The 22,759-nt window shown below is 40.8% G+C and overlaps 1 protein-coding gene across 1 annotated transcript in view; it reads left to right on the top strand.

Moving 5' to 3' along the window:
* Window positions 1-4,490: 4,490 nt before the first annotated feature.
* SH3GL3 (SH3 domain containing GRB2 like 3, endophilin A3) overlaps window positions 4,491-22,759 on the top strand; it is a 41,545-nt gene continuing 23,276 nt past the window's right edge. Inside the window, exon 1 of the mRNA XM_041468949.1 lies at window positions 4,491-4,617. Coding sequence (XP_041324883.1) covers window positions 4,573-4,617 — 45 coding nt within the window. The 5' untranslated portion in view covers window positions 4,491-4,572. The remainder of the gene's footprint in view (window positions 4,618-22,759) is intronic.

Raw genomic sequence — 22,759 nt, 5'->3', positions numbered from 1 at the left:
GGATCTGCCCTGGGGGCTGCAGGCAACACTTCCACAGAGGGATCAGGCAGCCAGAGGAGCTGCTCGTGCTGCTCGTGGGAAGTAAAGCTGCTGCACTGACTACAGTGAGATTTGAAGTTTAAGTGATGTTTTTTTCCGATTTGGTCAGAAAATGGAAATGTTTCCATTTAGGGCAATGGACATATTCAAAAGGAAACATCTTACAGGTTTTTTCCAGTGCTTTGTCAAGTTGAAAACTGCAATTGAGGAGGAAATAAAAATGCTCTGTGTATCCTGGATTAGTAATACTCCAGTATTTTCAGGTTTGTCTCCACTGTGGAGTAACTTTGGACAGTCACATCTTTATTTCAATTTACACATATAACTAATTTTTGTTGAGCAGCCTGGTGTTGTCTGAGAGCACTGAGCACGCAGGTATATGTTAATTACAAAACCTGTTTTGTTTTAGTGATACCAGGAACAACATAGGCACCTAAAAGTTACAAGATCTCCAAGCTGGAGCTGTCCAGGAGTCCATCCACATGGTTTGCAAGATTAGGACTGCTAATTTTTAGAAACTTCTGAATGACAGAGCTACATACACAAAAAAAAAAAAAAAAAAAAGACGTTTGTTAGTTTAAAATTAGAGTATCTACTTATAGTACAGACTGTACAGATATGTAACTTTAAAAAAATTCTGTCTAGATTTTTGAATTCACCTGAATTGTTTATATGTCTTTTTAAAAGAAACACGTAATTAGAACCATCTTTATTAATGGCATAAGACCTAACAAACTTTTGTTTTGTTATTGACACTTGCAGAACAGCAGCCAGAGGTTTAGCAAAGTGAGGACAGAAGGTATGTGCAGTATCACGGAGAAGCGTGTGGAATACAAACACAGGAAGGAGACAAGAAAAGCAAAGATCTGCATAATGGTAAAGCAACACATATGGAAAGTCAGCTTGAGAAGAACAGTCACATATGCCAAAAATAATTCACTAGCTACATTTAGTTAGAAGATCTGGGGAGCAAACATGAGCATCCTAAACAACTGCAGTAGGTTAGCCAGAGTGTCTGCTGGCCCCAGGGTCACATATTCCTGCTCTAACTGCCAGCAGTGTCCCTTTGGAGTGAGGAGCTTTCCAAGTGCTGGCCAGTGCTGGCTGTGGAGGGAAAACTGTCTGTTCTTTTCCGTTTCTCATGATTTCTTATGAAATGTATACTGCAATGTAAAGCCCTTTCAGAAATACCTGAGCCAGTTGATCTGTGCAGAATGTGCTGATCTGCAGAATTGCTTGGTTGTGTTCTAGAAACAAAAATGTAGTGTTGGCCTGCTCCTGCTCTTGAACACATCTTTGTGTGACCAATTCTTTTTGTTTAATTATAAATAATTATTTCATGTAACTATATAGAAAGGCTGCTAAAACAGTCACATGAGATATCTTTACCATCCTGGGCATATTTTGCAGAAGGATCTTTTTCTGTTCTTGTTATTGGGGTAATTTGCTGTTGCATTGCTTTCACAGTGTCAGCTCCCAAGTTTGTTGTGTGACGCCTGTAAAATAATGAAATGGATGACATTTGGGACCAATTTCACCAAGTGTTCCAGTCCTTTGGATTTCACTCTGGAACACTATGTTTTATATTACTTCATTTGCTTGGGTCAAAACTTAAGAGTCAGTGTCAATTGAGTTTAGTAATCCTCTCTTTTTTCTAGAATTGTCACACGAGGTGAATCTGAGCCTGCTTTACTTCGAAGGCTTTCTACAAGTTTGCTCTTGTAGAGTGGGTTGTTGGCCAACTGTTCTTTCAAATGGCATCGTTTTCCTAGAGGAAAACGTCTTTTCCAAATGCTTGTTTTCTAAACAATGATTTTCAGGTATGCCCTCTTCCTGTGACCAAAACCACAGCATATTGCCACAATTTTGACAACTAAGATGAAAACTAACCAGGTAATCTGCACTGTCATTACATACAGATAATCCTTACAGACCATTAATGGATATCACACCATGTCTGAGAGTCTTGCTCACTGTTGTTTGTAGGTGCTCTTGTCCTGGATCAGGTGAGTATATTCTAAGTCTCCTAATACCTTGTGTTGAAATGTATTGCATCATAAGCTGATGCACAGTAATTTATCTTTTCCTTCAGGCCTAAATATTAAAAGAAAAAAAAGGCTTTAATAGCTGTCTTGCTGGCTACAAGCTATAACTTTTACTTGTATTTGAAATGAATACCAGTGTCTTTCAGGGTGCCTCCACCTGGACTACACAAGTTGGCTCATTAATTAGGTTTTCACCTTGTCTGTATCACTGAGCAATTAGGCTATGAAGTGAAATCTCCACAGGGCCTTTCCTACTTGCACCCCTTCAGCAGACACAACATGGCTGCTATCCTTGGGCTACAAGAAGGAATTTTTGTAAAAAAAAGAAGTTGTAGACATGCAGCCTTACTAAAGTTCTTTATCTAATCCAATTTTACAGCTAACACCCACAGCAACTCTGTGGAATAATCCATTCATTCCCTCCACAGCGATTTATTTCAAACTCCTTCCTTTGCTCTGGTCCAGCCGTTCCCAAAGCCGAAGATTAGCCAAAGCTGCCTTGTCTCCCTAATTCCATTGCACAGTAAAAGCTTGCTTTAATTCCTTTTATGGAGCTCAAATATCCTAGTTTAGGCCTTATTTCCTCACCTGAAGTGTCTACAAACATGTCACTCATTTAAGCCACAACTAATTTGGCCCTGACAGTTAACATCTTGCTGCCAGTTTCAATTAGGGAGGAGAAACAACTGCTGAAATCAGGCGTCTGTGGTGTAATCATGTTTACTTGTAAAGAGGCCAGAAATGCTCTTTCCCTAGACACAGGTGGCACCAGATAACATGGTCATGGCAGGTTTCTTTCAAACATTACCAAATCCCTGAGGACTTCACCTAAGAGTTTGTTTGCCAGAGCAAATGTTGACTGGTGCTCTCCTCTTTGCTTTCTCTTCTGCCTCTCCTCCACAGAGAGTCCTTTGTCAAGTAACAGCCAGATCCTAAACTCATTAATGTGTTTCTCTTTACACTTTGTTTCTTAGTGGTATAATAATTTTTTCTAAGAAATGGGAACAGTGATTCCTTTCTCCCAAATTACAGTGTGACAACCAGTATGAAAGTTCTTGTATTTTTTCTTCTTTGCTGTTCTAAAGTAACTCTAACACACTCTGAAAATGTTTTTCTCTCCCAACCCAATCAAAATGCAGTGAGCATGACAGTGAGTAACAGCGAGCCCTGCTGCAGCCAGCAAAGCTTATCTCTGAACTGCTCCCCAGGTCCCTGCATAAGTTCTAGCTGAATCATAACTCCCAAGTATCCTTACAGCCAGGATCAAGCAGCATTATCACAGACCTTATCTTCCCCAGAATCTAAGCATCGCTTGGAATTGCTCTACCATGAAGGCAGAACCACATCTCTAATTTATATCAGCACATTCCTGATACACAGTCATATTTCAGTATATAATCAGTAAATCCTCATATAACAGCCAACCAAACAACTAAAACATCTTTTCAGCAGAGCTCTTTCTAGTCTGCCTGTGCCCTTTGGAACCCTGAGCAGCATCACTGCAGGTATGGAGCCACACAACCAAGTGGATTTTTTCTGGTGCACAGCACCAGCCAGGTGAGTTCAGGGCTGCTGCAAGAGCCTTCATGTTTTAAGAACTATCATTAAATTACCACCTGCAATAATGGACCTGAGGTTAATGAGCTCAGACAGAGATGCTACGTCGAACCACAAGAAATGAGACAGACCCATAATGAGACATTTTCAGCCTTATTAGAAATAAGACAGATTAAACCAGGCAGCTGACTGGCCTTTTGGTGCCGGGGCTGTGCTCCCCACCGGCGGGTGCCCTGTGGATGCTCTATGGATGCCCGGGTGATGCTCCCCTCGGCAGGGATGCCCTGTGGGTGCCCTGTGGATGCCGGGCGGTGCTCCCCTCGGAAGGGATGCCCTGTGCTCCCCACCGGCGGGTGCCCTGTGGATGCTCTATGGATGCCCGGGTGATGCTCCCCTCGGCAGGGGTGCCTTGTGGGTGCCCTGTGGGTGCCCGGGCGGTGCTCCCCGCAGGAGGGGTGCCCTGTGGATGCCGGGCAGTGCTCCCCTCGGCAGGGGTGCCTTGTGGGTGCCCTGTGGGTGCCCGGGCGGTGCTCCCCGCAGGAGGGGTGCCCTGTGGATGCCGGGCAGTGCTCCCCTCGGCAGGGGTGCCTTGTGGGTGCCCTGTGGGTGCTCCCCGCCTCCGCCGTGCCCCCTCCGGGCCAGCGCAGCCCCCGCCCGGCTCCCGCCGCTGTCTCCATGCGACAGCGCAGCGTGGGCGTCTCCCAGCGCTTCATTTGCATATCCCGGCGAGCGGCCAATGGGCGGGCGGCGTTGCCGCCACATTTGCATGTGGCCGGGCGGCGGCCAATGGGGCGGCGGCGGCCGGGCGCGCGGAGGGCGATGCTGCCGGCGGCGCGCGGGCGGCGCAGCTCGAGGCCGGGCCGGGCGCGGGGACCTGCCGGGCGCGGGCGGCCCTGGGCCCGGGCGGCCGCGGGGCAGCGGCGGCGGGACCATGTCGGTGGCGGGGCTCAAGAAGCAGTTCCACAAAGCCAGCCAGGTAGGGGGGCCGCGGCGGGGCCCGGCGGGCTTTGCTGTTGATGGGCGGCTCGCCCGGCGCCCGCTCCCGCACGGGCGGCGGGTCCCTCCTCCGTGTGTGGCAGCATCACCCTGGCACCTCCGGGGAGCGTTTCCTTCAGCGGTACCTCCGCGTCCTGCGCTTGTGTTTTGCCTGTCAGCTTCCTGTGCTGTTCTCACAGGAGAAGGTTGCCCCTTCCATTCTTTTGCTTGGGGCTTCAGGTCTTTCCTTTCGTTAATAACATTTGTTATTTAGTGGCGGGTTCGTGTTCGTGTTTTGAGGCCTCAGTTAAAGCTACAGCCTGTATGGGAGCAGCTTTCCCCTAAAGAGTTCATTGTTTTGGTCTTCCACGAATGGCTGGTTTATTATCCTACCTGGAATGCCATGTATTTGTCCTGTAGAGGGTATCAGATGTTTCTAGAGTTTTCCCTCCTTTTCTAGATGCTGTATGCTCTATCTTCTCTAGAGTGAATCTTCATCTTCTTCCGACCCCTTTATCTCTTTTCTCCTTTGTATGTGCTTTGCTTTAATAGTTTAGCTGGTTTCTTTTAAGAGACAAGCACCTTTCTGCCGAGCAGGACAGAATTCCATGGCAGGATGGTGCCAGTGCCAAACCCTGCATTGATGCAGGGGCTTCAGGATGTGGCTGCAGTGGGATTCTTCCACTGAAGGATTTTGGAAGTCTCAGCTGCTTTGCTTGCTCATTCCAAGTCAAAGAGATCTGTATTTCTGCTGGCTGTCGTTAATGGTAATGGTAATATCGAAATTAGTGTCTGTAACCTGTTCAGTAAAATCTGACAGCTGCTCTTGTATTGGTGAGAGTGAGGAGAATAAAGGTTCTTTGAGTACTTGGCTGTCATCTTTCTACATCTTCCTTCAACTATGTGGCTTGTCAGCAGCCCAAGTGCAGAATCTGCACTTTGTTTGGATACAGAGATGCTAAATATTTGTATCTAATGTTTCAGTAGTGTGCTCTCTTTCATGGAATGTACTGATCCTGAAAAATGTTGTGAATTGGTATCTTTTAGTTAACTTTCACTGTTCCTTTGAGAAAATGCTGGGTCTGTAGAGTAAACAAATCCAAGGACAATTTATTAAAGATTTTGGCTTGTTTTGCATCTGATATGCTGGTAAGTGATGCAGCCTTTGCTGTAGTGAGTTTGTAACTCAGGAAGCTGAAGATACTTAACTGAGGAAGTTCAAGAGGTAACCACAGCAAGAGGCCTCTTGTCTGGCAACTGGTAACAGTGGAGGTTACTTAACCCTGCTCAGATGCCAGATAAACAAACAAACAAAAGGATGGGTGGGATCTGATAAAGGTAGTAGTAATGGCAGAAAGGAGCTGTAGAATATATTGAATTTGACTGCATTTATTGGAAAGTTGTGGTATGACTTCCAATATTCCATACTGTAAGGAACTGCAATGCATAACTCATAAGAGTTAACTCATAACTCATTCTTCTTGTCAGGGTGGGTCAAAGGTAAAACTTCAACTTATTTTCAAATGCAGAACTGAGCAAGAAATTTTAAATCAGTTGATTGAAAAAGTCTGTCATTATGGAAATGTGTTTACTAGGAAATTAAAGTTCAGGAATAAGATACTGGATTTAATTTTTTTTTTTTTTTTGTACATAAGGTATCAGAAGACACTTCTTTAAAACTCATTCTGTAAGATTCATATAAGATGTTGGGGCAAAATAGTAGTGGGAAAATAACAGAAGAAATAGCATATATACGTAGTGGATCAAAACAGCCATGTCTAAACAATGAAAATTCTTATCTCTGGCACACAGAGGCACAGTCATGCCTAGATGTATAAAGTTGTTGAACTAACAAAAATAAGGTGGGACATGAAAAATTGAAGTATTGGGATTCCATCTTTTAGAAGAATTTTTTTATAAAATGCTAAAGCAAGAAAATGCAGAGCATGAGAGGTATTTCTCTACAGATTTGTTCAATTTCCAAGTGCTGTGGGATCACTTAAGGAGACAGAGACCTTTGTGTATTGAGTGGATGAAAGATGCCAGTGGTAACTGCTAACAGCAGAGACAGGCATTGCTTGGGGAAAGAATGAAATTAATTCCTTTAGTGTTCCCAAAGGAGAATGGGGGCAGATGACAAAAACTGGCAAATGTCCCAGAGGACATTGAGGAATACTGGAGGGAATGAGACTACTGTCAGGACATGTGATTAAGGAATAAGAATAATATTTGAAAGCTGACAGAACCTAAGGACAAAAAATCTGAAGGCTGAAGCAAGTGTATTAAGACAGTCTGTGTTTACCAGTTCATTCAGAAATATGAATAAATATAAAAAATTACCATATGGAACCATATATGGTTTCCGTGCTAAAGTAGACTTCTGTTCAATGGAAATAAATTACAATTCTAAATGAAATATAGGGTAGTATAGATACATAGTTATAAAAAGATTAAGTAAAATAAATTGAGTTGTTCTAAATTCTGCTTGCTCTTACTGAACCACTGAACTTTTTTGCAAAAAACTGCATTTCAGTTTTGTGCTTGTAAAAAGCCTGTGTGTCTTTATGTACAGCTTTTGTTGACTAGTGGTGATCACCTTTGTGTGTAGGCTTAAATTCTAAGTGCAGGAGTCCAGGAAAACAAGAATTACTTGTGATTTAATACATGCAGTTGAGGTTTCTGGGATGTTTGTCTGATGCTTGTCAGCTTGGTTTGTCTGAAGTTACACTTAAGTAAATGAGTGTTTGCTTTATGAAAGGTCAGCAGTTAACTTTTTATGGTTACTAATGCCCTTGCCAAAATCAGGCATGACAAGCTACTGCAGACTTGGCTGGTGTGGGAAAAAGTCACCATAGGTCTGTCTGTAATCCGAAGTGTTCAGATGGTTTTCCCCTAGAATTTTTTACCCAGTTGTTTTTATTTTCCACTGAAAAATGCATGTTTGGTTTTCACTGAAGTGTCAGGCAGTGAGATCTAGAAGACAGCTCTTGTGTTACATGTCTAACACAAGATGAGTAGAGTTTGAGCTGTTTTTCTGTACATTCCAATATATAAAGCTGCAGTGCTACTCCATTATCTGTCCCCTAATGATTGCTTCCCCTGGTGTCATGGCATGGATAGACCCAAAGCTGGGATATATCTCCAAGTTTCTGTGTCTGTTATGAAGTGATAACACCTTCATGTTATTAGAACTTTCTTTACTATGCTTTCTACTTAAGTTATAAGTTTAAATTGAAGTTCTTTAATTGAAAGTGTGCTGCAGTGAGGATCTCTTCCATTCTCTCCATTACATATCAGTGGCGATTCCTTGAGTATAACTCATTTAACTCATGAAATACCAAGCAGAACCTTTGAAGTGTCTTACCACCTCTCACTCACTGGCTGATAAGCAAGGGCAGGCTGTTTCTCAGGGCTGATTAATTCATGTGCAACACCCATGAAATTCACCTTTTTTACTATTATTTTCAATTTTTTTAAAATAAGTTTTGTAGAGTTGTGTTTGCAGGGAGAGTTTGTGTCCTGTCGCTTTCAGCCTCTGCCAGATCAGATCTGTTTTCCTGTTTTCAGCTGAAAGCTTTTGATGTAGGTGTGTGTGTATCTGCCTGCTGCTTCTGCCGGCCTGGCTCTCGTGCTGGCTCTGCAGGTGGGATAACCCAGGTGGTGGGAGGACTGCATCTTCTGGTGTGTGCTGGGAGTATTTTCAGAGCTTAGAAAAGCAGGAAGCACAGAGAATGAATAAAAAAGCCTTAATAGGTGTCAGATGCGTTTCTAATTTCTGCTGTGCTCTAAAACCACAGCCAGGCTAGGATCCCTGTGTAAAGGTGTGTGATTTTTCCAGGTGCTTGGAGGCTGGTGAGCTCAGAACCTCACTCCCTTAGGGTGTTTTGAAAGCTCAGCCATGATACTGCTATAGGAAATCTGTTGATTTTGAATTCACAATTTTTAAATATATTTTTAAAATTAATTGTAGCTGAAGGCTGTGTATAGAAGCGCTTTCACTTTCAACAGCTTATTCGTGTTGTGTTTCTTAGGCTTAGGTATTCAGAGATAGTGGAAAGTAATGCTTTTCTGAGGAAACACATCTGCCAATATTCACAATTATTGTCTTATTTTTAATGTGCTCATCAACAGCTACTGTAGCCTCTGCAGACTGGGTTCTTAAACCTTCTCCCATTGTCAGTGGAGGAAGAGAGGCTCCAAGAGAGTGTGAGCCAGGAGCTGGTTTTATTGTCTATAGACAGAGCCTAAGGGGAAGCAGATTTTCTACCAAAACAACCAAAATCTGTTACTACTTTTTTGCTTTCTGAAAGTGATTTAACCTATTGTAATAAATATATAAATAATATGCTCTGTGTTTTAATTTCTTATGTATCCTGAATGGCATTTGTCTTTTCAAGTGCTGTAATTATTTTAGCTATTTTTAAATGGCCTTTTTTTGTTTTTTTTTAATCTCTTTTAAACTTTCAGCTGACACCAACAGTTGCAGGGATGCTGCTTCATATATCCCAGATTTCTGCTTTTTCTCCATTGATTTAGGTGGCATTTTGATCTGATCTGTTGGAGTGAAGAGCAGATCAGAATCAAGACCACCTTGTTCCCCAGACAGAATAAGTTGTGTGATTGGATTTTGTTTTTAAGTTATTAGGGGTGGTGGTGGTGGTGTTTTTTGGTAATTTTTTTTGTTCTCTTGACTATTTTTATTTTCTGTTATGTTGTAGATACTAGCCTAGACATAATATTTAAGGCTTTTTTAAAGTCCATGTTGACATTTAGTTAATACACAAAAAACTTCAATTACACAAGGGCTTGATAGCAAAGGAAGTGCTTTGGTAAACTTTATACAAGGAGAGCCTGAACTTGACAGTGAGACATGAAAGGAAACTTTATTGCCTACATTCAGCTATATTTATTTCCTAGGACTATAAGCTGTTATCATGCAGTCTGAGATACTGTCCTTTCACATCCAGTGTGAATTTGGCATGATAAATCCATGACAGTAGTGCAGAGAAAGCTTCTGTCCTATTCCTAGTTTTTATTAGATAATTGGATTTACTTTTCTTCAAATCTTAAAGAATTGTGGAAGAAGGACAGTGGTGAAAAGGACAATAGAATTTAGTTTCTTGTCTGATACGTTTTTAGATGAATAACTACTTCTACGGTTGTATTTATCAGCTGCTGAGGTGGCCTGGCAGTCAGGCAGAAGTGTAGCAGAAAGAAGCTGTGAGTGCTTCAGTCAGCTTAGTACAAGTTAGCAGAAGGCAGAGGTCATGTGCTCTGCAGCCTTTAACAGTGCAGCTCCCAAAGCCTGCAAGAGGGGATCATAATGCAGTAACTCAGAAACCTAGCAGAGGTGCAGCTGCTGTTTGGAAGGAGGTTATTTATATTTTACACATAAAATATTTATATATGAAAGTCTCAATGGCATTGAAAAAGAATAGAGAGTGGCATAATAGAGTGGGAGCTGAACTTTCTCCTTGAATTCATCTCCTTTTATAGCTTGGCTTTGCTGTAGAGTTTTGCACAGGCATCCTGAAAGTTGGAGTGAGAGCTGGCACTCCATCCCAGGCTCCTGCTGCTGCCTGAGTCACTGCGGCACATGCTGGGTAATACATTGCAGTGCAGGCTCCTGAGAATCCTGCAATGCTGAAAAACAAACAGCCAAGTGAAGCCCAGCAGCAGCACTGCATTGAGATTTTCATCAGCAGCACTTGGAGTTACTTGGAGTTGCAGTGCACCTGCAGTTTCTGTAAACACACATGTAAATAAAATCTAAAATGCATCCCATTCTTCATAGTTTCTGTGAAAAGCATATAAAACGCAAACTTGCTCTTATAATGATACTGTTAAGGACAAAGTGCTTCTGTTTAAGTTAATGCCACTTTTACCCCAGTTTATTGCCATAGTCTAATTCTATATTGTGCTGAGTTCTCATTGTTGGTCTCTTTTCTGTTCATGGAGAGGAAGGCACTGCTGGAGTTATGGCTAGTTGAGAGTTGAACCTGTAGGTAGGAAAAACAATGCTTTTCAGAAGTCCACTTAGAAAAGAGCTATTCAAATATCAGGTTACACCTTCTATTTGATTTTCTAGAGCCCTAGTGTCCTTCCACTGTATGCATGTTTCTGTTATCGAAGTTACTAAGAGTTTTATGCATTGATGGGAGAATATACCTGTTAATTTCCTGCAACATCTCAGGTAGCAGCAGCTGTGCATGTGAAACACAAAAATAACTTGGCCTTACATACTTGCTATTCAAAGGACAATGCCAAACCTCTGAGGAGAATCAGTTCTGTTTCCTTACCACTCTAATTAAGATGCATTTTTGATGCTGTACTTCTGTTTAATGAACTGTAAGGACTACAGTGAAATTAGTCTGATTAGAAATTAGTGAATTACAACTGAACATGACTTAAGAAATCCAGGACTCAAAGGAAATCAAGGGGTTCTAAAATTCGGTTTTCTATGATTGCAGTCAGGTTACAGATCTAAGGTGAAAAAATAGAGAAGGTATTTAAAATTTTTTTTCTTAACCAAGCCAAAAAGAGATAAAGTATGAAAAAAGTGGTAATTGCCCTAGGTAGCAACAGCCCCTTTATTCCCTTGTGAGTATTTTGCAAATCCTGGTAGGTCTTACTGTTCTCATTCTTTTTCTTGCTGTTGCCAATGTGGTACTAGAAAGTGACATGAGTTCAAGGATAAGGAGCTGGTCAGTGGCAAAACCAAAAGTAGATTATGTGCTTCTAGGCTACAGATGCAATGTCCAGTCACTGTAGTTTGTTTTTTTTTTAAAAACAAAATTTATTGTTTTTAAATTTTTTTTAACTTACATATTGATAAATGCAAAATGTAGATATGAGTTTGGTTTAAAGTTTCCTTATAAATGTGCTGTAATTTATTTCACTGATGGAAAATTTGGCAAGGCTGAACATGGTATTTTCAACTACCTTCACTGTATTTAATACCCCTCTGGAATGAGCAAACAATCTTTTAGGAACTGGGATTTTGGGTAGTAGTATCTCCTCAGCAGAGAGTGAGTGTGTGTGTGTATGTGAGAAATGTGCTTAGTGCCATAAACAAAATGTTGGACTGGGAGTCACAAAGTCAATATTTTGATTCAGAATTATGATTCTGCCTTTTGTAATCCTGCTGGTAGAGCTAGGAAGTGAAATTTGGTGCCTGTGCCATCTGTATGGTCAGAGAACACACAAACACGGGAATGCTTTGTCTTTGTTTCCCGCAGAGAATGTAGCACCTGCCAGCTTGGCATCTGGGTCACAAGAGATGCGTGCAGGGTGAGGGGGGAAAGAAACCTATTAAACAAGGAAATTGGTAATCAAAGACCTTTCATCAATTCAGAACCAGCAGTTCCGATCTGCTCTTCTGAAATTTCTCCAAAGAAAATAATATTTTTAAAGATGTTAGGATGAATTCTGTGTTTGGTGTGATCTGCTTGGATGACTGACTTCCTGAGGCACTGGAACATAGCAACTGTTACTTACCTTTAAGATTAACTGTTTATCATGTTATGGGTTTAGCTTCTGAATAATCCCTACTTGCCTTTTCCCCCTGTACGTTGTAGTAACTACGTAGAATCCAAAGTGCTATGTCTATTGTTTGTTTTGTATGGGGAATGCAAGAATCATGGCATTTTCATTGTGAGTTTGGTGATTAAGAGTTTCCCTTCAGTGATCTCTTCAGCTGTGGTTAAAGGTTTCTATTTCATGGGACTTGGCTTGTTTTGCTACTGATGGATGTGCTGCCTTTTTTGTCGGAATTCCTTGCTGCAAAGCCATGTGCTCCTTCAGAGGAGGACAGAGCCTTTTGACCTCCTTTGCACTGGTGCTTTATAGCTCATTGGGGAGTTCTGCCGGGGTCTGTGTTCTGTGTGTAAATTATACTTGGAAATTATTGCAGTTTTCTCTGACATTTGTTTAATTTGATAACAGTGGAAGTCAATTCTTTGTGAGTGCTGAGGGAAGTTCTTGTCTGTCCCATGGATGAAGTCAGTGGTGCATTTCTGCAGTGCTGCTCTTACTACTGGGAAGAACTGTGCCTTATGGAGATTCAAGACAGTGTGTGTCTTTCTTAGAGGGCTCCTTAGCTCCGTTTCTATCCCCAATTGCATTTGAGTTTGTGGTGTTGTATTTACCAATGTCTTGCTGCCTAAAACCACTGGCACGTTTTGAAATAGAGTTTCGAAAATAAGACAAAAAATGTACAGTGACTTCCTTTCCAAACTAGTCCTGGTGAACAAACTGATGAAATAATGGTTATGGGGTTTTTTCTTCACTTTTCACTGTGATACATGGAGGTTTTCTATTAAGTGAATGAAAGGAGCATGGATTATTGCAAACTTTCTGATACAAGAAAGTGCTTGAGACTTGTGTGTTATGTTTAGGTTTCCCAACTCTTGATGAACACAGGTTGCATTAGCAAAGAGTAAGATAATAAGTTCTTTCTTTTTTCCCATGGGTAGTGTTTCTAAGGGCCTCTATGGATCCTAGCTAAGTCAGCAGTGCTTCTAGGAGCACATTGATGGATTTCTCAAAATATTTGAGGAATGAGACTTTTAAGACCATTAAAAATTCAGTTGCATTTGTAGCAGATCCAGGAACTGGAAGTACATTGCTTAACAGTGCTCTGATGCTGGATGTGAGCTTAGACTTGGGAAAACTGTGAACTAAAATGCCTTTAAAAAAATAGAAAAAAGAATCAAACAAGAAACCTCACAAGCAGCACAGACAATGTGCTTGCTGATTCAAAGGGAAAATGTGCCATCCTTTTACAGCTGACCAGGTAGATTGCCTTGAGCATCACATAATGGGGGCTGACTGTGTAGCAGAAGAATGTGGGTGTTTCACACTGTACCAAAAGCACAGGAAGCTACAGCACTGGCAGCTCAGATAAGTAGGAATGATGCCATTTAAATCAAAATAGTGTGCAGCAAAAAGTAAGGGTATGAGAAGGAGTTTTCAGTCCATTTTATAGTGATTTAAAATCCACACAGCTTAAGTGCTAAAACATGTAAGCAGCAGTTTAATAACACTGAAGGACAAATTTCTTACTTGGGATTCTGTAAGAATTACTGTCTGGAAAGTAGTTTCTGAAAGAGCAATAAACAGATTATTTGTCACTTTTCATGTGTAAAATGTAGACTTGCTGATAAACATGCAGATGTGATGAGAAATAGCATGCTAATGTGAGGAGAAGTTGATTCTAAAGCAAAGCAAATTACCATTTTTGACTGGTTGGTGTATCTGGCTGTGTACAGCTTCTGTTGACAGTCTTGTTCTGCTTCCTCTGCACAGCTCGCCTGGGGCTCTGTAGAGAATGATCTTGACCGCATTTTTGCTGGTAATGGATTCACTAAAACTGTCACTTTAAACTATGGCACTGCCAAGGAATTCTTACTTTAGATAAATATGTAGTTGTATAGTAACTTTTCAAACTAATACTCCTAAGTATTTGCAACATATCTTTTAGTGCTAGCAGCTCTTGAACTTCGACAAATTTAAAAATATTTGGCCCAAATACATAAACTTTGAGCTTAAAGTTGTAAGTCACTGTTAAAAATGCTCACATCTTGGCTGTGTTATTTCTCCTGTAGTTAGTTTGCACTGGTGCTTAAAACTATTTGCCAAGAAATTACTGAGACTCAAATAAACTCCTTTGGCGTTGAATGTAAATGAATAGGTGTGGCTTCAGCAAAGGTGATGTGAATATATTCTGGCTTTATAGAAACTGAATTAGGTTATCCATGACTTTTTGCTGCTCTTTGGCAGGGCTCTCTGACATCAGTTGTGTGTAAGTGATCTTTCTAATCATGCATGTGGGCATTGAAGATGTGGAAGTGCTTGGTGTCCTAATAAGGTGGCCCAATGTGTTCACCCTTAAAAAAAAAAATTGAACTTTTAGATCAGCTGATTTGTATTTAAATAGATTTTCAGTAAAGCTGTTGAATAAGCAGAAGTCTCTGGTGGTGGAAATGGAGGAGGGCAATTGGGTAGTCATGAATTATGCAGTGCAGTTACATGTTTTAAGAAGAAAAAAATATTTACGTGTTTTAAGGATTTTAATTTCTTGTTCTGCATATGCAGGCTATGATCTTTGTGTTGCTTGATCTCTCCTATTTGACAAACTAGGGGTTTTTTTTGTTTCAAATGGTGTGAAAAGAAATACCAACAACAGCTTGTTACTCTCGCAGAAATAATGTGCAAATGGTGCAATTGGCTATTCTATAGCAACTCTAACCTAGTCAGACTTCATGCAGGACCCAGCTACAGGGTGCCACGCTGGGTTATGGTTACAGTAAGGTGTAAAACACGTGTACAGCTTTACATCTGTGGCTTGGTCTGTGACTCTTGATGTGCTGAAAGCTGACTAGACCCTCCTGAGTTCAGGCCTGTGCTACAATCAGTGATGTATTTAGTGTTCGCTTTTGCACGAGCCAGTGGGAGCCATCATCATGAACAGGCTAGGTAGTCTAACCTGAGAAAAGAGTGAAGGATCCAGTTTTTGGGTTTAATTCCAGGGCATTGTGCTGGAATTGGTCACATAATGTTCTGGGAACATGAAGTGTATTCAGTTCCTGTTAGGAGCTATGAATCAGAGTAGTGCTCTCTTCCAGAACTATGACTGACAATATGCCAGCATTCCCTAGAACAAGGCAGAGCATGGATTTTCACTTGACTGGTGGCAATTGCAGCTGTCATATGAAGTGAGCAGAAATGAAGATGTATTGTATGGACAAGGCAATGTAAAGTGTGCTGATTTAGGGCAGAGAGGTCATTAAAGTCAGACCCCCTCACTGTACGCACACCTTTGCACTGCATGTGCAGGAACAATGTTTGTGCAGTCAGCTTTAACTGCTGGATGCTGTCAGATGCAGCACAGAATTCCATGGCAACTTGAATCACCCTAAATCTAGGCTGTGGTAGCCTTGCTCTGCATTCAGGGTAAGGTCCTGTCCACCTCCTTGAGTCAGCTCTGGGTGCTTGTGTGATCACACACACTAAGCTGTTAGAGGCAGTTTATCCATCTCAAATTCAATCCAGCTCCATTGTGTGAGCAGCTTTCAGGTGGATTAACCCACTGAAGAGCTCACAGCACACAAGAGTTGCTGCTACCAGTGCAAGGGAAATGGAGGCAGTGTCTTGACAGGGATGAAAAGGATTTAGAGAAGGCTAAGCAGCTGTGGGGAAGTACCTTAATGATTATTAGAATGTTTTGTTCTGAGAGTAGAGGTTCTGCTTTGTAAGGGATTTTTGCCTCGCTGAAGTTCTGAATGAGAGCCCACAAGGAATCTCTGCTACCAGCTCACCCTGGGCTAATGGTGAACGTTGTGATTATGATAATATATCACATGAGGGCAAAAAGATCTATCCCTAATCCAGCAAGCCTGGAACCCAAACAGGACAGTTGAGTGGTTTTAGTGAAATGGTGATCAGCCTGGATGTAGGTAAAAGTGATGCTCCTGATGAAAGCAGCCCCTCAAGCTATGTGAGATCTGAGAGGCTTCAGCCAGACTTCAGCAAAAGACTGAGAATGCTGTTGAAGGAGAGATGGAATACGTTTCTTAAGTGGGGGAAAGAGTGCCTTTATTTCAACTGAGAGGAGAGTCTGGGGAGGGAAGTTCTGCTTAGCTGGAGTAAGTACTACTGGGATGAATGGTATACAACAGAGACACAAGTTAGGGTGACATTGTTGAAGGTAGCAAGAGGCAAGATAATCAGTAAAAAATGTGATGTAACTTCTCCTGTTCTCTCAATACTCTGGGCAAAACAGAATGTTTTAAGGGACTTCTTTCACAATTACTTATTAGCATCTGTAAAAGCAATTTTTAAATATAGTCATGAGAGACATCCAGTATAGAAACATCTTAAACCACACAGGTGTGAGGAGTAATAAGATAATATGAAAGCTTCTCATACTACTTGGAAGTGTGTAAAGGGGTTATTTAAATCTCTGACTTTAAGGACTTTGTTTTATAGTACAATCACCCTTTCTCATCTTTGCAGTGGATATATATGAGTAGGTCAAAAGGAAGCCACACCTTCCTTACAAGCACAGGGAACAACTTCAGAAAGGGGGATTGTTTTAAGGCCAAATTAGAATGGTATTGCTGCCAAGTGAAATTTTGCACTTGGAACCTGTGGAGGGAGGAAGAAGTGTTAATGTGGTAACAGCCAGTGGAATGCACGCAGTGTGTAACTTGTCGTTCACAGCTCCAACTCCTCTCCATGCCGAGGAAACAGAATGAAATATTGCCCAGTTTTACCTGAAACAAGATGCTGAAAGAGAGGCAGAAAATGGTTCTGATAGGCACTGAGGTGCTGCTTGTCCTGGTCACCCTGAGGAGGATGGGCTGTCTCTGTGGGATGCACCCACTAACTCTACTTGTCTGCAGTGCTTGTGCACATTCTGTCCCATTATATTGGCTGGACAAGCGACTGCCAACATAATGAGATGGAAGACCATAGTTTAGAATAAAAACCCCCAAAATTTACTTTTCAAAGAAATTCAGAATTTTTTTTTTTTTTTTTTTTTTTTTTTAAAGCATGAGTTTGGAACTGAGTGAGAAGTCAGTGAAATTAAAAAGTGAGGCAGGATAATCATTATGGGTATTTTTGTATGGCCCTTTGATGGCTTTACAGTTCTCTTTTTAGGGTATGCTCACTTTCACAAACAGGATTTCAAACAGATTAGGGAACAGTATTTTAGATTTCTGTAATGAAATATGGAAGTAAAAGTGTGGAGCATGGCAATTCATGGTTTCAGGTTCATCATTGTTCTTGGCTGTTTAAAGTCTTACATCAATAATTTAAATTACTGTCAGAGACTTTAATGTAATCAGGTTTTCTCATTAAAAGCACCTGTATCTTTTCTTCTGACAAGTGTGCAGTCTTGAGTCTGACCCTGTTACATTTTTTTATGTAAGCTTGCAGAGCAAATCATGTGTCTGTGTCCAAAAATTTAGATTGGTTAGTTTATTACATTTGAGTTCTTAACAAAGATGTTTTCCCTTAGGGATATGTACAATAATGATGACTTTGAATTTCTAGATGTATAAATGCATGTGTAAGCATCACTGTTGAGTTCTTTAGGAAACAGTGGAGGTTTGTCAGGAAGAGTTCAAGGTTTTGCAGTACAAAGTAGTTTTTGTTGTACAATGCATGTGCTGAAGAATAGCTGTAGCAGACAAGTTGGACTAAAGTGCTCAGTAATAGTGTGACGTGTCACTGCCTGGTGCGAAATGAGTCACTCTCTATAGAAATGCAAAATCACATTATAGAGTCTAGAGTCTTGTACTTTATTCATATATGGACAAGACTGTCCTTTGTCCATGGTAATGGTTTTCTTCAATATCTGTGTGCATCCAATTTAAGCACATAGACAGCATTGCATTGGTGTATGTACCAGCTCATTTTTGTTGTTGAGATGTGTCTGGATTTTGCAACAAATTGAATTTATAGGCAAGGAGGAGTAGGTGGCATGTAGGTAACTTGAAAAACTGAGTTTGCCATGAGATGGACACGGTTTCTGGAAGGTACTTCTCAGTGTTTTTGCTGCCTCCAAAGCTCAGTAACTACCAAAGGCACCAAGTGTAACAGCACTGTGGTTTGGAAGTGCCTTTGTGAAGCCTGTGTTTCTTACTTTTTCATCCCACTGCTGTGGTCAAACAGTTAAAGTGAAAATTGCAGTCTTAGTGGGTGCACTCAGAAAGGCAATGTAGTTACCTGGGAAGGATGCCAAGTCTGATAGGGATTTCAAGTTTAAAGCATTTAAGACTTTAGACAATCACTATGTGTCTCAGAATTACAGACCTAGAAGCAAAGGCTGTGCCCCAGTTCAGCTGGTTTAAGAGCCTGTAGGACCCAGAGGTCAAAGTCCAATTTCAGGGTAATGATACTGCTGCAGCAAATTGTCTGGGTAAGTTAGTAACAAGTTCCATTAATCGTTGAGCTGGGTGGTCCAGCTCATTTGTGAAGAGACCATGGAGGAGCAGAGGGGGGAGAATTGTGTTTGAATTGTTCGTTATTGGAGCAAGTGCTGGGCCACTGCCATTGAGGCGTTCTAGGTCTCTGTGGCTGGAATCAAGTGTCTGCTTTGTGGCAGCTGCTCTTCTTTCCTTTAAATGTACAACACATTTCCTTTCACACTGTTCAGTGGCTAATGTTTAAACTTTGCACTAGTGCTTTAAAAGAATAAGGAATGCCTGTAATTAGGAAGTAAAGAAAGTTGCTTTATGTTATGGGAAAGAAATAAAACCCACTTTTTACAATTACAGTTGAGGGTCCTGCCATAATTATCTGCATGTGGTTACTGATTGCTTAATATTTTTCTGTCAAAAAAAAATTGTAAAGAAAATTATCTCAAAACAAATACTCTCTGCATTATAAGAGAAAGGACTTAGCCTTTTAGGTTTATTAAGTGGTGGAATATATTCCTTTAAACATTTTCTGCAATTCTACAATTACATTAGACATTCTGTATGCTTCTAGCCCATGTATTTAACATTACCTGGAAGAGCTGCAGGTCTCACCTGAAGCTTAAATCAAAAAGTATTTTCCTGCTGGCAGGTTTGAAGGCAGGAGGAGACTCAAGTCCTGTTTACAAAATGATGGGTTTAATAGATGCTGATGATATTTAAAGCAACAGATTTCTAATCAAAAGCCTTTACTCTTGCAGGTGATTTAGAATGAAGGCGCATTGCATTTTCTGAGCCTGGCACTCAGTACTTTATAAGCCATTTGGCAAGTGTTCCCAGTCAGTGTAAGTGGTGATGCTTATCTGTTGTGTTCCTAAGTTCAGGTGCCTGGGCATCTGAGGGAAACTGCTTTTGCAATTTAAAGGCAGAAGGTCAAATTTCATGAAATGTGGAGTCATAAAGAGTGCATATCTATGTGATAGGAAGCACAGCTGATAAAAGGTGGGTTTGCAAGGAAAGGTTTATTGCAGCTCTCCTTGAAAGCAAAGGTAGTTTTTATCTCTGGCTGTTTTCTTCCTCCTCCTTTTGTTATTTTCTGTTTCTCAAAATAACAGCAAGTACATGATCTTCTCTGGGCTGTTCTCTACAGTATTTCTGTCCTAGGACTCTTTATTCTTTTAACCTTGAGTTGAAATTATAAGTTACCAGGATAAACCAGTCTTGTACTTTGATAAAAGCATGAGAGTGTGCCAATAAATGACTCCTGAACAGAACACTGAATAGAACAAAAGCATATGCATCTCTTGATGGGAGCAGAAGAGAGAGACTAGCAGGAAGAAGGGAGGAGGAGCTGGCTTGTGAGAGAGAATATTTAAGATGGAAAGTTGGATTAATTTTTATCATCCGTGGATGCACAAAGTAACTGGTCATTCTAAAATGTTTCATTTCCTGCCTAAGTATCATTTCTCTGAACAATTTATCAAGCCACTGCTCCTAAGTGTGGGGACATGTTTTTTGACACTTAAGCAATAAAAATGGAACAAGAGCTGAACAATTCTTGGTGCCTCTGAGTTTGGCTGAGCACTGGAATGAACATCATGATTAGACCTTCTGGAAAAATTACGTGTGTATATGAGGTTTGCTCAGGTTTTGAGCAGGCCATACCTCCAGCAGAGATGGAGGAAATTATATGTTAGAACAAAATGGAAACTGAAAGAAACCTGAGGCAAAGAGAGGTAACTGATAATGAGGGGTGAGGCAACTGCTAGAAAAACAAACTAAATGGAAGCAGTGCTAGTGAAAAGAGACTGAAAGGAAAAAAGAAAGCTGCTAAGGTACCAGTGATGAGTAAATGAGGAGAAAACAACATTTCTGAAAACTTACAGAGCTTAGTAGAAATACTTAAGAGTAGTGACAGCTCTGCACACCTGTGCTGCAAGGTGAGGTGAGCACACCCAGGGCACTGCCAGGAAAACCTGGTGCAGGAGGCGAGTGCCTGAACAGAGCTGACTGCCCTGGCACAGAGCTGGGGCTGGTACAATCAGTGTCAGTGGCAAAGTGATTTCCTTGCTCTACCCTTCCCTCCTTCTTGTTTCAGTTTTTGAGCACCGAGCCAAAGTCTTTCTCAATCTCAGAGATGACGATACCCTAACAAAGAGCAGGCTTTGTCCTGGTATTTGAACCTGTGGCATTGATTCAACCTTGATGGGACAGAGGAGCATCATTTTTTGCTGTCTCTCTCCCAGGGAGACAAGCAGTGTTTGTACTTCAGCCTTGCACAGGAGCTTCAGCAGTCTGAATTGTCACCGGGACCCTGGGAACTCAGCTGGTGGTGGCTGCTTAGGGAATGCTCTGAATTACTACATCCCTTCTTGCCAGGGGCATGTTCCATTCCTGCAGCTGTTCTCCAGTGTTTGAACTGTGATGGTTGGTACAGCTTCGGGCCACCTCTCACCAGAGGCTCTGAAACTGGGATCCTCAGGCTAAAAGAAGAAATTGTAGAAAACCTCTTTATAAGAATTTAAAGTGCTAATGTTTTGAATAGGACTTGGAATTAAATTATTATGGAACATTAAATATGCTACCCTTTCAAAAACAGTAATATCTGCCATGGTTTTCTTTAAAACTTCATTTTTGCAAACTCTGGCACTGGTCATACTGGTGAGAGAAGTGCCAGCTTGAGCTAATTTTGCAAGTGTAGGAAACTGGGATTTGAGAAGTAAGAAAAGGAGGCATATAGCGGAGTCCAGAAAGAAATCAGTACATTCATTGCAGAAGAAAAGAATGCTGTAAAAATGAAACTTCTGTGTATAATTTAATATTATTACATGTGCCTTTTGGGTAGGTAGCCATTGCTTTGCAAATAATCCTGCAGTGTTTCTTTGGAAAGTTATCTTTTCGTTTGCATTGGCAGAGTGCTGCCAAGCCAGGAGACATCAATCTGAGTTTTGTTTGTACAAGTCTGCCTTCCTTCTAGAGTATTCAACTTCTTGTTTTAAGCATCTAGATTATTTTTGTGAAAAAAAGTATTTGCTGATTGTCAGAATTCTTAATCCTGTTTGAAATGTATTAGGCCACAGTGCTGTGGAATTGCCATACACATTGTAGTTTGCAAGGAAGTGATGGGTCCAAACATGTACAGGTAACTCCATACCAAGCAATAGTTTAAATATTGGCAATTTCTGTAGTGTTCTCTTTGTGATAACTGCAGACCATACACAGAGGCTGCCCCAAACTGCATGTGCCCTGTGGTGTACTGATGGCTCTATGGTTTGGATGTATGGATTGATTAAGAAAATACCCACAGCCTATCCAGCAATTATTTTTGAATGTAAATAACAGAAGCCTTTGCTCTGCTGTGCCAGATGAAACTCAAGGACAACATATTTCTTCAAAAGAAGACATTAAGTAATACTAATGCAGTAGTAGTAGTTTAGCTGCTCTCAGCTGTTTGTGACGAGAATCTGAAATGAAACAGAGCTCATATCTTGGCAGTGTTGAGTCCTGTGTGCTTCTCTGATGAGTCTCTTGGGTTAGACTCTTAAGAAGTATTTACATGCCTAGAGATTTAGATAAGCACTTGGTGGGGTGCTCAAAAGCATCCAGGTCTCTAATACCTCTTGGCTTACTCAAGGGCATGTGGGAGTGTGTATATGCACATGTGCGTGTGTGTAAAAGCTGTTGATTAATTCTATTATTTTGAAGAAAAATAATATAAAATTCAACAGGAAATAGCATTCCAGCCACTGAGTTATTTCATAAATACTGCTATGCTTGTATCTTCTTTTCCTGTATTTTTTTGTTTTATTCTTGTTTTTCATTACTTGCCTGTATCTGTTGAAGCAAAAGAAAAAGTTGCTAATCTTTGGGCCTTCTGACCTGCATGGAAAAGAATGTCCTTTGACACATCGTTTTGCAGAATTTAAGTGTTATCATTCAAAATTTGAAAACTTGAAACCATTTATTTATTATTTATTATCTATTTTGACATGGAAAATAGATATAAACACTTTTTTACAGACTGTGTACAGTAAAATCTCTCTTGTGTAGATTGTACATTCATCTCTTAATTTTTGCAACAAAATTTGGAATTTCATTCTCACAATAAATAAATTGTATTCCCATAATAAATAAATTGTGCAACTCGCAATTCATGTCCCATAAACATAACTTCCCCTGTTTTGCCTGCTCAGAAATACAGATGGAATATTTTATTTA

The sequence above is a fragment of the Pyrgilauda ruficollis genome, unplaced genomic scaffold (assembly GCF_017590135.1).
Source record: "Pyrgilauda ruficollis isolate IOZ18807 unplaced genomic scaffold, ASM1759013v1 scaffold23, whole genome shotgun sequence".
Classification (NCBI taxonomy): Eukaryota; Metazoa; Chordata; class Aves; order Passeriformes; family Passeridae; genus Pyrgilauda; species Pyrgilauda ruficollis.
This window is presented reverse-complemented; position numbering and strand designations above follow the sequence as displayed.